General features: G+C 49.0%; 1 protein-coding gene across 2 annotated transcripts in view; it reads left to right on the top strand.

Annotated features, from left to right (window-relative positions):
• The first annotated feature begins 1,165 nt into the window (after nt 1-1,165).
• MREG (melanoregulin) overlaps nt 1,166-17,043 on the top strand; it is a 58,481-nt gene continuing 42,603 nt past the window's right edge. The window contains exon 1 of one of the 2 annotated variants that reach the window (XM_047721000.1): nt 1,166-1,707. In XM_047721000.1, coding sequence (XP_047576956.1) covers nt 1,471-1,707 — 237 coding nt within the window. In that variant the 5' untranslated portion in view covers nt 1,166-1,470. The remainder of the gene's footprint in view (nt 1,708-17,043) is intronic. The other variant, XM_047720999.1, reaches the window with a different exon arrangement.

The following is a 17,043-nucleotide window of genomic DNA, read 5'->3' as shown; positions in this document are numbered from 1 at the left end:
AGGAATCTGGGATCATGACCTGAACCTAAGGCAGATGCTTAACGACTGAGCCCTCTAGGAGCCCCCATGCATTACCTTCTAACACATTAAAGAACACACTTGTTTTGCCTAACTCTCCTCCTAGAATGCTTGCTCCAAGAGAATAGGGATTTTTGTTTCTTTTGTTCACTGCGGTTTCCCCAGTGCCTAGTACAAGTCTGGCACACAACAGATGCTGATTAAGTATTTGTTGAATAAATTAGATTGGCAAAGATGAAAAATTAGATGGTGACTTGATTGGCAGGAGTGTAGGGAAATAGATACTTTCGCACGTTGCCCGTCAGAGTGCAAATTGGAATTGCCTCCTTGGAGAGCAATGTGGCAAGATCTATTAAAATGTTTAAAAAGGCCTTACCAAGACCCAGCATTGAGCTGCCAAGCATTTACTCGATAGATACACATGTCCAAACATGTAGTTCAAGGATGCTCACTGGCGCATTATTTTAATGAAAAAAGGCCAGAATGAACTGAAATGTCAGTAGATAGGGGTCTGCTTGAATAACATGGGAATCGGTATGACCGTATAATAACCTTTAAAATGGCAGAGGAAGATATCCACATATTGCTGTAGGTCTCCATGATCTACTGAGTGGAACAAGCCAGGACGCAAATGTGAGAGGTATGCTACCGACTGGGTTTCAAAAAAAAAAAAAAAAAAAGGAGGGGGACGGAAGTACACGTATTTACAAGTTCGTACAAGCATACATACGTTTATAAATAAGCACATAAAGAGCTCTGGAAAATTGCAAGAAACTAATGATAGGCGTTGCCTGTTCTGTGTTTTAGGGGCTGGTGAGCTTGAAAACAACTGGAAAAATTACGGTGAATGCAGTACTTTAAAAAAACTCGCTTCAGGGGGCGTCTGGCTGGCTCAGTGCGTGGAGCGTGGGGCTCCTGATCTTGATTCGAGTTGGAGCCTGATGCTGGGTGTGGGATTACTTAAAAACAAAACCAAACAAAACCAAACCAACCACTTCAGTAACGTGTCAATCCACGCTCTTCTGCTAGCTTTTACTCCGTGTGGGGCTGACCTGGTAAAAAACGTGCCCTCCACTCTGCTTTGAAGACACGGGAGTAGGAAGGAGGACCTTTTATTTCCTTGGGGAGTGAAGCCAATAAAACGTATGAATCGAGTCAGCCCAGCCTCCTGCCCTGTGACTCCAGGGCAAGCCCCCTCCTTCCCCCAGCCCCGGGCGCCCGTCGGAGGTGCGGGCTGCCTGGAGTCCCCGCTTCCTCCTGAGAGGGCAGCAGCGGAGCGTCTCGGGGACGCATGCGTCCCAACTGGCACCCGGGGAATTAAAAGAAAGGGAGGGGGGAAGCCCCAACCAAACAGCGCCCCAAACAAAACCCAAGTGGAGGAAAGCGCGCGGCCGCGCAGACCCCGGGCCCGGCAGGCGTCCCGGCCTCGCCCGCGTCCCCGGCCACGGCGTGATGCGCACGGACCGGCCCGCGACGCCCGGGCCGCCACTGTCCCCGCACCTGAACGCCGGCCGGGTGGCCGCGCCCCAGCCGCGCTCGCTCGCCGCCGCGGCCGTGTCCCAGTGTGCCGGCGCCGCGGGGCACCTCGCTCCCCATGGGGCCGCGGGACTGGCTGAGGACCGTGTGCTGCTGCTGCCCGTGCAGGTGCCTGGAGGAGCCCGCCGCGCCGGAGAAGGAGCCCCTGGTCAGGTGGGTGCGCGTCCCGGGCGGCGATCTGGACTTCGGTGGCCGCGGCCGGCGGCGCGGAGCCGGGTACCCGTGTGCCCGTCCAAGCCGGGGAGGGGGCCTCGCTTCACGGTCACACCGAGGCGCCCACTCAGTCCCTCGGCCTCCGCCTGGAGATCCTGTCCCTTGGGTAGGATTTTTGTCCGCGAGCGCAAACCTCCAGAGGTGCGGGAGACCCAGATGGACGCCCGCGGGAAGCGCCAAGGGAAGCGCGGGAGAGAAGTTGGCGTCGGGGTCCGTCTGGAGGATCTGCGGAGACCTTGTATTTAATAGGCGTATTTCACTGTAAAGGCGACTGTGCGTTTCTAGTTTGTCCAGGAGAAAAGGTGGGTACGGTGCCTTCAGTTTTATTATCAAAGAAAGACAATTATAAGTGACTGAGCCCAGGTAATATTTTTCACATTAAAAAAAAATGCTTATTTTCTGTAGGGACAGCCTGTTCACTAGGATGTTGACTCATTACAGGTTCGGTTAGGAAGTGTGAGGAAATGGAACCCAGGCTGGCAGTGAGTGCGCTTAGTGGCTCAGTGGAAGGGGCCATGCGACACAGTTTTGTTCTGGGCTGTCATTTTAAGCAATTATTTTTGTACCTTCGCCGTGATGAAATGAGGGTTCCATTAGGTCACGCCTAGGGGGTAGTTTCTTATGAAACCTGCAGCTAACATGATAAAGCTTTCCTAAGTTTGCAAAAGCATGATTTACCTTTTCTTACTCGGTCAAGTCCAAACACTTCCCTTAACTTATGAGGTCTTACGTAACCCCTTACTGCCTGTCCACTCTCATTTTCCAGTATATTAAATACTGTGCACTCCTTGATTTAATCAGACAGGCATCCTTGCTGTTCTAGGGACAATTCAACCTTCTTATTTCCCCCAAGCTTGCCTCAAGGAATGACCTTTATCCTTCCTTCCTGCCTTCCCCCCAACCAGCTAAATGCTGGTTCTCAAGCACTCCCCCCCCCCCGCCCCCCCGCAGCAGCTCTCTTTGATGACTCTGAGCTCATTCATCTCTCACTCCCATGACTTAGGATTTAGAATTCACCATCCGCCCCTCACTGTTTAGTGAGCGCACATGTATGTAAATATATATGTCATGTCTGCTTTATATACAGAAACAACTGTACACACGATGCACAAACTTTTGTGCGCTCTTGCTGATGGTTTCAGCAAGAAACCTAGATATTAGGATAATATGGACAGGGAGACAGCTAGTCAACCACCCTCAGTCTACAATGAAGTAAGTAACCATCTGGAATTTCATGCTTGCTTGTCAGTATTCACTGTAACGAGAATACAGTACCTCATCTCAGTGTCTTGGGTCTTTGCAATTTTCAATCCCAGATTGCTATTCGAGTTAATAGTTTTGGTTATTTAAAAATCTTCACCTGCCCTGGTTTGCATTGGAAGGCAGTGAATTTTGCAAGTGATTTTAAGAAGACGGAGTCACTTGGGGCCAGAATAGCCCTAGTGTTCATGAGTCAGATTGCCTGGGGTGAAAATCCCAACTGGGTGACTGGGCATAAATTATGAAACTTATTTCTGCCTTAATTTCCTCATCTGTAAAATGGGGAGGACAGCAGTGTGTACCTCAAAGGGTTGTGGTGAGAAATGAAATGAGCTAATCCAAGTAAAGTGTTTAGCAGAGTGTCTGACCCATAGCAAACAACCAATAAATTCTAGTTAGTGTTAATTATCATTGTTATTCTTCTGAGCATGCGGATATGAGTGGACTGGTCTTTTTGGCTTAGTGTCAATCCTGGCATCATTTCAGTGCAACCCCTTTTGGGAAGAGCGGCTCGTTTGTGGAAGTGTGGAGCAGTGATAGGTGTGTGTATGGGTAACTGTATCTTCTTCCTTACTCAAGTCATCATGAGGTCTAGTTTGAAATCTTTTTTGTTTGTTTATTTATTTTTAAAGTGGGAAGTTCTGTGGTTTTTCATATATTCAGAAAGTTGTGCAATCATCTCCCCTGAGAGAGAACATTTCCATCAAGCCCCAAAGAAATGCCACACCCCTTAGCAATCACTCGCCACTCCCCCTTCCTTGGCCCACCCCATCCCTGCACCCACAGATCTGCTGTCTGTCTTCCTCGATTTGCCTCTTCTGCAAGTTGCTTATAAATGGAATCTTACGCTCTGTGGCCTTGGCACGTGGCTTCTTTCACTCCAAATCGTGTTTTTGAGTTTCGTCTGCATTGTAGCATTTATTAACACTTCATTCCTTTTTAAGGCTGAATACCCTTTTTATGTTTGGCTTCTTGACATGTTATTTACCTCTTCACCAAGGGATGGACATTTGGGTTGTTTCCACTTTGGGGCTGTGATCGTCTGCGTACCAGTTTTTGTGGGGATGTAAGTTTTCAGTGACCTTGGGTATGTCCTTGAAGTGGGATGCTGGGTCATACAGGAATCCTTCATTTAACTTTTTGACAAGCTGCCAGACCAGTGGCCGGTTTGAAACCTTGATGTGTTGAAATCATGGGGCCAGATGGTCTTAATTTTTATTTTATGGAGAACTTCTTTATGTCTTTTTTTAAATATTTATAAAAAAGGGTTTTGTATATATGCTCTCTCCCTAACTAAATCGTTTATGATGAGATAATGGTTTTCAAGTTTTGTTTCAGGCCGCAAGGGAGCAGTTCTGGGAAGAGGTGTGGTTGGGGAATGACAAGTGTCATTTGTTTACATGGTCACCTGCAGGCCTCTTCCAAAATGCACCAGGGATTCTCGGGAGTTCATGAAAAGCAACTCTGAGTCTCATCTCCTTTGCCAATCTGATCTTGCCTTTTATGTTTTGACCTCGTTCTTTTTTTTGGCTTTTTTGACTTTATACCTGAAGGGAAATGCCTGTGCCTTGTCTGGTTTGTGTCTGTGTTTTTCTCTGTTCTTCTAGTTCTTTGTTTCCCCTTTTTCTAGAAAAAGAATTTCTCCTTTTTCTAGTAATGCCTGAAAATTCATCCTGATACTGCCCAGCCCTTCAATTACCACCCTTTGCTTTCTTTTGTGTCGGGCATAAAGGTCTTGAAGGAGTTGTCAACTGTCCCCCCCACGCCCCACTTTCTTCCTAACCACCCATTCACTATGAAATCTGGTTTCTCTCTTTCTTTTTAAAAATTTTAAAAATATTTATTTATTTTCGGGTGGGAGAGGAGCAGAGGGAGAGAGAAAGACAGAATCCCAAGGAGGTTAGTGGCTCCTTACAATGCAAGGCATGGATGCACTTGGAAGTCCTGATGAACAGGGAGCCAGATTCGGGGCTTGATCCTAGGACCCCGAGATCACAACAGGAACTGAAATCAAGAGTCGAAGGCTCAACTGACCACCCCACCCTGGTGCCGCTGAAATCTGGTTTCTGGCCCCTGCCTGATGACATGAAAATTGCTCTCTTGCAAGTCACAAGAGATAGAAATCTGATGTTCTTTCCTTGGTGTGTGAGCCATACCTCTGTGCTGACCGTCCGTGCTTGCTTTCACACTTCCTCTTTCCCTGGCTTGTCTGATTCTCCGTTTTCTGCCTGTGATCGGTCCCGTCATGCTGGTCTCCCCCCTGGTGTGGTTGCCAATGCCATATTTGTTAGATAGACATCTTATTTTTTTTCCCGACTTCTTAAGCTTTTCTCTGTTCTCCAGGCCCATTTCAGCTCCTTCCTTTGTGATGGAGCCTTAGAAAGTCTCCCCAAGCAGTAATGGCATCTCTTTCCTTTCTGTTTACCCCTCGGGTCTCTTGTGGTTATGACTCTTCTAAGGGGGGCTGCAACCCTAGCTTGATTGGAGGTTCTGGTCTAGATTGGAGGCCCTAAATCCAGCTCCCCTGACTCCTCCTGTAAGAACGGAATAGCTCCTTTTTGATTGGTAATGATGATAATGCTGTTCACTTGTTAATTTCCATGTGTAAATTTTCTAAAAAATGTATTTAAGACAAAATGCTGTGAAGACTAATAGAGTCAACACACACACGCGCCCAGCAGTGTGTGTGTGTTAAGAAAGCAGCGATGGAATTGAACCTCCCCCTGTATTTCTCCTGACTGCATCTACCTTCTTTCTTAACTTTCTAGAAATGGTGCATCCTGGGTATAGCTTATTGCTTGAGTGAGGTTTCCTTGCATACCTTCTATTGTTAGTCATCCCTAGCACTGAATGAAATGGGTGTTACTTACCACTATTTGATAAAGGAGGAACCCAAGACTTAGAGAGTTTAAAGAATCACAGTTGGTAAGTCGGAGAGCCAGAATTTGAATCCATGTCTGTCAGACTTCCAAATCCATGCCTTGCATTGTTAAAAAAATTCAGAAAACTACCAAATGTTTTCCAAGAGTAACTTGAGAGGCAGAGGGGGAGGGAGGGAAAGATGCCTCAAGCAGACTCCTCGCTGAGCTCGGACCTCAGTGCTGGGCTCCATCTCATGACCCATGACCTGAGCTGAAATGAAGAGTCGGACTCAACCGACTGAGCCACCCAGGCGCCCTGGGGGATCAGACTTTGATGTAGGATCTTGCAGGGCTGTTCCAGGCTTGATGCAAATTCTCCTCCTCCTGTGGGCTTGTGTCCACTGAAATTGTTTGATGTGGTCTCCAGGGCCAGTGAGACTGTTTGTGGTTCAGGGAAGGAACCTGAGGGCCCAGGGCATATGAAGCACAAGCACTTGTCCAACTCCTAGCTGCTCATGGCTGTTTCACCAGCAAATAGATGAGGTCATCTCTATTGCCAGGAATCTTAGAACAGGTCTGGAAAAAGGACGTAAGACCTGACCTTCACACCAGGCTTTAGGGCTGAAGAAAGCCAGAGGTTTTGATCAGTCTCTGTTTTCTTCCCTTCCGATTTTAGGACAGAGTCGTCTAAGACTCATCTTTTCAATTATCTTGGAAGGTTTGACATTCTGCTTGCCATTCTGCCCTGCCCTGCCTGTATTCCTAAAGTAAATAGTGATCAAAACCACAAGGAACCAATGTGCACTGAGGACCAATGGATTGTTTTGGATTGTTCTGGAATGGCTAGGTGGTCGATCATTTGTCTGTAAAATGGGCTCAAGGTTTTATGTGACTAATGGATAGAAACACATGGGGTGTGTATCGTTCGTTTCCTAGGGCTGGCACAGCAAAATACCACGAATCTGGTAGCTTAAATAAACAGAAATATGTTCATTCACACTTCTGGAAGCTGGAAGGGCTCTAGGGAGAATTGCTTCTAGCAGGTTCCAGCTTCTGGTGGCTGCTGGTGTCCTTGGCTTCTGGCTGCCCACTTCCAGTCTTTGCCTCTGTTTCCCTCCATGTGCCTCTCCTCCTGTCTCAAACACCCCTCTCTTTGCTCTTGTAAAGATACCAGTCATTGGATTTAGGGTTCTTCGTAAATCCAGCCGCAAAACCCCTATTTCTGAATGAAGTCACATTTCACAGGAACCGGGGGTTGGGACTTGGACAGATCTTTTGGGGGGACGCTCTTCAACCCACTACAGGGTACTTTCGGGAAAACGTTCGAGCTCAGAGCATTGGTTTTTATTTCACTTTTATAGCATGGCTTTCTTCCATCCGTGCTAAAAGCATGCCCTGTCATATAAAAATTCCCCTGAGCATGAGTTGTGGCCCTTGAAATGTCATGATTCTGGAAGCACAGCTGCAGTCAGCCTTTGAGCAGAGCGATGTCCCATCCTCCGGCCCCAGAGTCCACTGCCGTATGGTGTCCCACAGGGACAGACCTCAGAGATCTGGAAGAGCCTTCGATGCAACGTGAAGGAAGTGGCACGCAAATGTCACACTCTAAAGCCTGTTCACAAGGGTCCCTTTGAAGACTTTCGGGGAAATACAGGTCTAATGCTCTCATTTATACTCACGCCAATCTCTGATTTTTAGTGGCCGTCAGTAACCGATAAGCACCACGACAGTCCAGTTGTTGAAAAGCCAAAGAAGAAAGGGAGAGAATTACAACCGTGGCTGAGTTTTTAATCGTGGCTCTCTCTTAAGCCACCTGAGTGAGCCACGTGACGAGCGTCCACATCGCCTTAGCTCCCTGCTCTCCTCCACGACCTCCCCTCCACAACACCTTATTCTGTATATTTCAACTCGCTAGCATTGAACTCAGGGCCAGCAGCCCTCTCACTGCTGCCTGGATGGAGCTTATCTAACCCACGGGTGTGAGGACTTTCAGCACTATGCTTGGGGGCCATTCCAAACAGCGGAATCACCAATAAAAAGCACAGAAATGCAAAAAACTTGGCACCAGATACATTACGGAAAGGACACTTGTCTGCACTATGAGAACTGAGCCAAGCAAGCAGGGCATCATGCCGCGGAGCCCAGCCGGCAACATGCCCCTTGAATGCTGAAGTAGCACCAGCATCGATCTGGGATGACAGACAGAGTTTAGTAAGTGGGTAAGTGTGCGCACGTGGGAACGGTGAAGCGGAGCTGTCTGCAATCCCCACTTGACGGTTGAAGAAACTGAGGCACAAGAGCTTCAGTGACTTGCTCAGAGGCGTGCTTGGCTGAGCTGGGATTCAAGTCCTATTCTATTTCGTCACCGTAGAAAAAGCAGAGACTGCCTCATACGCAGGGAGATGTGCAACTAGATGCTAACGTGGTGTGTGCTAGAAACTGTGTTTGCAGCATCGTTAGAACCTGGGTCGAGAGCCCTGGGCCCATGTTCTTGTGTTCGGGCTGCCCGTGGGAAAGCAGGTGCCCGTGGGAAAGAAGGGTGGGGGGTTAAAGACACTCGGGAGGCAATCAGCACCCGCTCGAGAGGAACAATAATCCTTTACATGTGTGGAGTTTTTCATTTCACAGTGTGGACTCACATGACCTCCGGCCTGAATAAATTGTCTTCCACCCTTGGAAGGGCTTAAAGATACGTTGGCTGAAGAGTTCGTGTCAGTGAGCTCTCTCGGGCCGGCCCAGATGGCCTGACTTTCCCCATAGTGTGCTGCCGGGCTCCCCGAGCTGACACAGCTGGGCCACGACTTCCTGTAGAATCTGCAGGTACAAAGCTCGGAGCCGGGAGCCCTGGGCCGGACCAGGATTACTAGGAAACGCCTGCAGAGGCACAAAGGATTCCTACTGCAGGAATCAGCTCCCAACTCAAAGAACCTATCGCTAAAGCCTGGATGCTTAACCTTCTCGAAAGCCAGAGGGGAGAGAGGCAGGGGTCAAGGGCACAGTTCCCAGAACGGGGCCTCCGGTCCAATGGGTAGGAGGTGAATGCTTTACCAAGAAGTCAGCCACTCAGGGCGCATAGAGGGATGACTCTTAAAGATTTTCTTTCCAGGCAACCTCCAGTGTCCCTCTTCCCCTTTCATGAATTGCATGAGTCAGTCTTAGTGACACTGCAAGTTCCTGAGAAGATGAAATTTCTTTCTCTTACACAGCCTGTGATCTAGGTTTCCTGGAACTTTTTATTCTCTAGATATCTTGATCTTATCTCTTCACCTTTGTTTGGAGTAAATTCTGCTTCAGTGCTGGGTAAAATAAATTTATTTTGTTAGCAATTGAAGTCTTTTTTAGTCTGGTTGATACATATTTGTTGGTGGCTCTTATGTACTGTGCACTGTGTTCTTTGGGGGCCCTTTTTAGGGAATAATTTTGGCGTCGCAATGTGTATCTAAAATAACCCCCTAAGAGTTTACTGAATTCTCTCACTTATTATTTATTTCCTTAACTTAAAAAAAATCCACGTCTGTATATGTGATATCAGAAACTAAAAACGTGGGCGCCTGGGTGGCTCAGTGGGTTAAAGCCTCTGCCTTCAGCTCAGGTCATGATCTCAGGGTATTGGGATCGAGTCCTGCATCGGGCTCTCTGCTCGGCAGGGAGTCTGCTTCCTCCTCTCTCTCTGCCTAATTGTGATCTCTCTCTGTCAAATAAAAAAAAAATTAAAACAGAAGAAACTAAAAACATATAAAAATAGCTACAGTATAAATAACAACTATAAAATGAATATTCTTATAGCTACCGTCTGGGCCAGGAGATTACTATGGCTAGCCCTGTATCCCCCACCCTAGATTCTATCTAGATTTTTGTGATAGTCATTTCCTGGCTTTTCTTTAAAGCTTTACCATCTACGTGTGCACCTTGAACATGTATTTTAGTTTTGCCTGCTTTTCAGCTGTACTCAATGACCTCAAACTGTGCAAGATCCATCCAGGTTGCTTGTGTGTCGCTTAACTTGTGATTCTCCGTGTTCTGTAGAGTATCCATTTTGCTCACGCATCCTACTGTTGGTGGACTTTTGGGTGGTTTCCATTTTAGGGCGGTCACACCAGGCTCCGATTTTAAAGTCAGCACATCAGGTGAAATTGTTTTTCCTTCAGCCATATGGGCCTTCCCTTGGGTCCTCAGATCCACCAAGCATGCTCCTGCCTCAGGGCCTTTGCACTTTCTGTCCATCTGCTTAGAATGTTCTTCCTCCACTTACCTGTGTGGGTAACTCCCTCACTCTATCCAGGTCTCTGCTCGAAGTCATTTTATCAGAAAAGCTTCCCTGACAACCCTTTTTAAAACAGACCCCCGCCCCCTCCCTCTGTCCCTTCATTCACCTGGTATTCCTTCTAAGCCCAGAGCATCACCTGACATAAATGTATGTACTTATTGTCTGCTTCCTCTGGAGAGATGATGAGCCCCACCTTTGTGAACTTAAATAGCTACAAAATGTTGAGAGTTTGTGAGTCTGGAGACAGGGATTTCCAGCCTCATTTCCACCATTCAGAGCCCTGTGAACTTGGGAAACAACAATTCATCACTCAGAAAATATTTATTGAGCATCTCCTGCATGCCAGGAGCTGTTCTGAGCACTTTGATACATCATCACTGGGCCGAGTAGGTAGTGATCCTCTCCTCCTTTTATTCTAGTGGGGGAGGAAGCAGCAAACATAATAAGTAAACTGGAAGATAAACGTGTGTAGGAGAAAGAAAAGGAGAGCATGGGCAGGGGAGCACGCTTGCTATTTAGATTGGTCAGAGCAGGCCTCATGGAGGAGCTGAGGTTTAGACAGATTTGGAGGAGGGGAGGGAAGGAGGCATGTGGGTATCTGGGGGAAAACATTCCAGGTAGACGGATCAGCCAGGGTGACTGGGGGATTCGGGGAACAGCAAAGAGGCCAGAGTGGCTGGGGTGTCCTATGGGGCCTAACAGAGCACTGAATGACTATCTTATAGTCTAGGTCAAGTGGGAGCCACTGCAGGGTGTTGAGGGAGGGGTGACATGGTCTGATTTACACAGTAAGGGGATAACGTTGGCTGTTGTGATAGGGACAGACTTGGTGGGAGGCAACGGTCCAGAGGTAGGTGGAAACACTGAGTGGAGAGATTCCTATGCCCGATGGGAGACTGACCCACCCTGGCTCGCTAGACCCCAGACTGTGCTGGGACGTGCTAGTGCCTGCCCCTTAATATCCTTGGCTCGGAGTGGTGGGAGATGGATGTGTTTTGAATGTAGAACCAATAGGAGTTTCTGATGGCTTGGAGGTAGGGGATGAGAGAGCCAAGAGTGACGTCAGGATTTTGGCTGGAGCAGTGGGAAAGATGGAGTGTCCAGGATCTGAGTGGAGGCTGCGGGTGGGGAAGTCAGATGGGACAACCAGGTGCTTGGTTGTGACCACGTGGAGCTCAAGGTGCCTCTCACACCTCCACAGAAATGGGAAGGAGCAGTACGTGTAGGAGTCTGGGGACACAGGTGTAGACAGGAGAGGGGGTGAGGTGAGCGGGAACGAGTGTGAGCAGAGCAGAGACCGAGGACTGGGTCCCGTCCTGCTGACTGCTTCCCAGGGTTTTTGTCAGGGCAGTCTTCAAGCCGGGAAGCACTGGGCGCATGCATGAGATGTGATGACGTGGGGCTCTCGTTCAGCCCTGAGGACAGAGGGCAGGGAGGGCAGGGGCACAGTGGGCAGCAGGGCCAGAAAAGGGGCACCCGGTTGGGGCTTTTCTTCCTTCACACTGAGGCAAGCGGGGCCTCTGGCGTTGAAGGAAGTCATGGACCTCCATGGTGAAATGCTGAGGAAAACTCTGGCATCTACGGAACCGTGTTTAGACCGGATGAGCCAGGTGTGAGGAAGAGCTAGGGTGTCTGGCGGGAGGGGAGGAAGGAAAAAGGGAGGGAGGGAATGTAGGAAGAGAGAAAGGGAAAAACATAATAGAGGAAGAACGGAGGGGGAAAAGATGGAGAGGGAGAGGATCTTGGCTCCACCTGCTCTGTCACTGGGAGGCTTCCTTAGCAAGAGAAAAGTCTGGAAGCCAGGGACTCAGCAGGCAGACCCGTTCTCAGTGGGGAATCAGGTGAGAAGTCCTTAGTCAAGGGGGTGGCATCAAACAGCCTTTGGGGTCTGTTTTTTGAGACCTTTGGTTGCTGTTTACCGGAGATTTTTAAAAAATAATTTACTTATCAGAGAGAGCAGGGGACCGGCGGGCAGAGCTGACTCGCCGCTGAATGTGGAACTCAACACTGGGCTCGATCTCAAGACCCTGAGATCAGGACCTGAAACCAAGAGTCGGATTCTCAACCAATGGTGCCCCCCCAACCCCGGCATCCCTATTGGAGATTTTTATCTTTTCACTCTCTTTAGGGCTTCAGCCTTATGCCAGCAACCTCTGACACACAGCCTGTTTGTGGGGAGACCTGTGGAGCCACTCACTGCAGCTGCGGGTATCAGCAGTGTGCACGGTAGTTTTGGGCCTTCCAAAGTCTTGTTGGTAGGGAGGCCTCACAGGAAGCTCTGGAAACTCTGGGTAAGCAGCCTTAGCACCCCCCGACACTTTGTACCCGCGGGCCCCAGGCAGGGGGCCTGGTGCTCCCAGATCTTGAGTCTCCTGGGAGCTGCAGATGGGTTGAAAGAGAAGACAAGTGACTGGGTCTTATGACCCCAGGAGGGACTAGGGGTGGAATTGTCCTACCTGTTGAGTGAAAACTGCTTCAGCTTCTCATATGACTTCAGAGCCCCTTCTCAAATGCTTGAGGTTAATGAAATATTTATTATCAGCAGATGGTGGCCAGGGGCAAAACAGCTGCTCTCACTTTCTTTAGAACCTTTTCGAAATCATTCTATGGGCGGGGGTGGGGGGAGAAGGTCAAAGTTCCTGACTCAGCACCCCCTCTGTCCCTGCTTTCTGTCTTCCCTGAGCTTCTTGGGTTCAGACCTCAGGACCTTTGCACTGAATTCTCTTTACACAAGCCTCAGAGTCCTTCACAGAGGTTCCCAAGCTGCTTCTCCCTTCATTTGCTTTACACATTTCTTTCTCTCTCTCTCTCTCTTTTTTTTTTTTCTGGTCTCTCCACCTTAAGGGTTTACAGTTTTGAAGTAAAGCAGACTGATGCCTGGATGGGGTGGGCGGTGCAGAAGAAAAGGATCAGGGTCTAGCATGCCAGAGCAGAGAATCTGGGATCAGCGACTCCGGCGGGCTCTGACAGAACTCTCCTTCACTTTCATCTGGACTGGAGTGTGGCTGACCAGGTGAGGGTCAGGGTCACATTCCACTCTCAGGAGGAGGGCAGGAGCCCCAGGCAAACAGCACGGGTCAGCACGGGTCAGAGTCATTGGTCGCCCAGAGGCAGAAGAGCTGGATTCTCTTGCCTGTTTTATGCCATCCCCCTGGGTGTCAAGGACGAGGCAGTCCGAAGCTCATGGGATGCCAGGGCAACTCGGCTTCTAATTAGGACAGCGTGAGATGTGCAGAGCACTGGGGAGGCTCCCCGTGTCTGGAGCATGAGCTCCTCTGAACAGGCCCGGTGCTGACCTCCCTGTGGAGCTGTGTTTGGGTTTGCAGACGAAGTAGGAGAGGCTATGTTTCACACTGGCCGGAGTCATGCGTGTTTCTGTGTGTGTATTTGTGTGTGTGTGTGTGTACATGTGTCTGTGTTGGGGTGAAAGAGAGGGACAGATAAAGAGGGAGAGAGAGAGAGAGATGGGCTTTGAGAGGAAGGGGACTAGCCAGGGAGGCACATGTTGTAATCTTCTCAAAACATGCAAAGGGATTGTGGACTGCGAGCAGAAAGTAGGCTAGATCCCTCATGCTCCCATGTGGTTGATCACAGATAACGCAGGTGGGTACTGGCGAATTTCTTAACCTCCTGCTCTGGGGGAGTCTTTAAAAGGTGGCAATGGGGAGTTGTGGCTGACATTTCCTTTAACAGCTCACTTTACGACAGACACTCGTGGCATAGTCTGAAAACACCTCTTCTGTGTCCGCTCCTGCCTGGCCATGTGGGATGTTAAGAAGTGCAGAGTACAGCCCCTCCCTGGAGGGACTTTCAGGCTGTTGCAGAGTACAGATTGACACAAGTGGAACAAATTCGGGGACAAGCTCAAGAGCGGTTTCAGGAAAGTACTAGAGTCTCACGGCCCCAGAGGGAAATGTCCAGTGGCATCGGGAACCAGGGCGGTGGCCACTGTGAGCCTCTGGAGTCTCCATGCCCGGAGGAGCCGCCCTGGGGGAATTTGCAGGTTTAGAGGGGAACACTGCACATGTACACTGCTTATCTGAGCCGCTCCATTTGTGGGTGTCTCCCTGTCACCGAGTTTGGATTTCCAGCCTGTGACACGTGGCTGCTTGGAGCCACCCCGCTGGGGACCTCATGCTGGGAGGACTGTCAGCTAGTGGTCAGTCCTGGACAGATGGTCAAGCAATGCCAAAGTCTGGTCTGCGTCTGCAAACGGGGATAGTGTTACCTACCCTTCTGACCTCAGACAGCCGTGTCGCAGGAGGGATGGGACATGGGAGCCCCCAGGCGAAGCTCTGTGTAAGGCCGCAGGGCTTTATCAATGACTGTAAAATCTGCTTAGGCAGAAAGCCATCAGAGGCAGCACCTCTCACTTCGTGGACGCCTTTCCAGTGTTTGCCTGCCCTTTGGAGCTCCTCTTGGCCTCACCGTCTGTCTTCCTTGGGACTCATCTGCTTTCTCCAGCCGCCCTTCCATTCCTGCTGTTTAAGTCTAGCTGTTCCCCCAAAGCCTTTCCTTACTCCCCAGGCCCAGGCCTGTCCTCTGATGCTGCGGCTTCCAGGGGCTGGAAGTGCATGGGCATTTCTCCCTAGTCTAGATGGCCAGCTCCGTCCTTGTTCCCAAGCCCGATTCACCTCCTTGTGAACGTCCCATAGGCTCAAGGTCAACCGTGGCCTCCTCTGCATGGGGCCAGTTAAAGGCCTCCGTCTCCCACATCAGCTAGGACTCTGCCCGCACGGGCTCTAACCTCTCAAGATGCTAGAGTGTGTCCTCACATGTCCACTCCTGCCCTATTTCCGCAGCCACACCCTTGCTCGTGCTCACCCCAACCAGTATTTCAGACATGGAGAGTGAAATATGTATTTATTAGCAGAACTCCACCTTCCTGTGCCCCCAAAGAAACCTTCGTTGTAACTCTAACAAATGACATTTAAATCGAGCGGCCCTTGTGGTTGTGGCTGGTTTGTGGGCTTCTGTCTCTGTCTGCCCCACACCCACCCCCGGCCCCCTGACAGAGGACCTCAGAGATCAGGTCATGAGCACCCGGGACGGCCTCCTAGGCCATGTCTTTGTTCCTTCCTCCCCCGAGTTGTTTCTAAAACCCAGACCTGACAAGGCTCAAAATCCCCCTAACTTTTCACAGTTCACACAATAAAGTTCAAACTCCAGCACGGTCATCGGTCTGACCCTGAGTGACCTTTTCTTCTTCCCACCCTTCTGTTTCCCTCCGTGCGAGCACTGTGTGGTGTAGCCATACGGGGAGGCTTGGAATCCCCCAGGCCTGTGCACGCTTCAGGCGTCCGTGCGCTGCCCCCGTCGTTCCCTCTGCCCGGAATACCTTTCCCCAGCTTCTCCTCCTGGCAACAGGCGGTGCATTCCTCGGGTCTCGGTTAGACGTCGCCTCCACGAAACCTTTCTTGAGCTTCCTTCCCATTACACAGGTCATCACTCCTTCTCTGGTTCTACGATGTTCTGTTTATACTTAAAAAATTTAATTTCACTTATCTCATTGCACTCTCATCACACTAAGAACGGGGCAATGTCCTGTTTGTTTTCACGTCCCCAAAACACCCAGCCTGGCGCCCAGTAAACAGCAGGCATCCATTTCATGTTTGTGGAATCAACAACTGAAGGGATGAGTGAATGAATTTGACATGTGCAGCTAGGGCACTGAGACCTCATTTGCATCCTCTTTGATTGGCTCATCATCCTTTTTTTTTTTTAAATATTTTTTTAAATTTAAATTCAATTTAAATTTGTATAGAGTGTTATTAGACTCAGAGGTAGAGTTTAGGGATTCATCAGTTGCAAACAACACCCCGTGCTCATTTCATAAAGTGTCCTTCTTAATGTCCATCACCCAGTTACTCCCCCCACCCACCTCCCCTCCAGTGACCCTCAGTTTGTTTCCTATGGTCAAGAGTCTCTTATAGTTTGTCGCCCTCTCTGATTTCGTCTTGCTTTATTTTTCCTTCCCTTCCGCTATATTCTTCTGTTTTGTTTCTTAAATTCCATGTATGAGTGAAATCATATGGTCTTTGTCTTTCTCTGATTGACTTATTTTGCTTAGCATAATACCCTCTAGTTCCATCCCTGTCATTGCAAATGGCAAGATTTCACTCTTTTTTTCTTAATTAGATTTTTATTTTTTATTAACTTATAATGTATTATTAGCCCCAGGGGTACAGGTCTGTGAATTGCCAGGTTTACACACTTCACAGCACTCACCATAGCACATACCCTCCCCCAATGTCCATAACCCAACCACCCTTTCCCTACCCTCCCCCCCTCCCCCTGCCGGCAACTCTCAGTTTATTTTGTGAGATTAAGAGTCTCTTATGTTTTGTCTCCCTCCCGATCCCATCTTGTTTCATTTTTTCCTTCCCTAACCCACCAACCCCCCAACGTTGCCTCTCAAATTCTTCATACCAGGAAGATCATATGGTAATTGTCTTTCTCTGATTGACTTATTTTGCTCAGCATAATACCCTCTAGTTCCATCCACATCGTTGCAAATGGCAAGATTTCATTTCTTTTGATGGTTGCATAGTATTCCTGTGTGTGTGTGTGTGTATCACCCCTTCTTTATCCATTCATCTGTTGATGGACATCTAGGTGCTGTCCATAGTTTGGCTATTGTAAACATTGCTGCTATAAACATTCGGGTGCACGTGCCCCTTCAGATCACTACATTTGTATCTTCGGGGTAAATACCCAGTAGTGCGATTGCTGGGTTGTTAATTTTAGCCATTCTGACTGGTGTGAGGTGATATCTCATTGCAGTTCTGGTTTGTATTTTCCTGATGTTGAGTGATGTGGAGCACTTTTTCATGTGCCTGTTGGCCATTTGTAGGTCTTTGCAGAAATGTCAGTTCATGTCCTCTGCCC

This window comes from Lutra lutra, chromosome 3, assembly GCF_902655055.1.
Source record: "Lutra lutra chromosome 3, mLutLut1.2, whole genome shotgun sequence".
Classification (NCBI taxonomy): Eukaryota; Metazoa; Chordata; class Mammalia; order Carnivora; family Mustelidae; genus Lutra; species Lutra lutra.
This window is presented reverse-complemented; position numbering and strand designations above follow the sequence as displayed.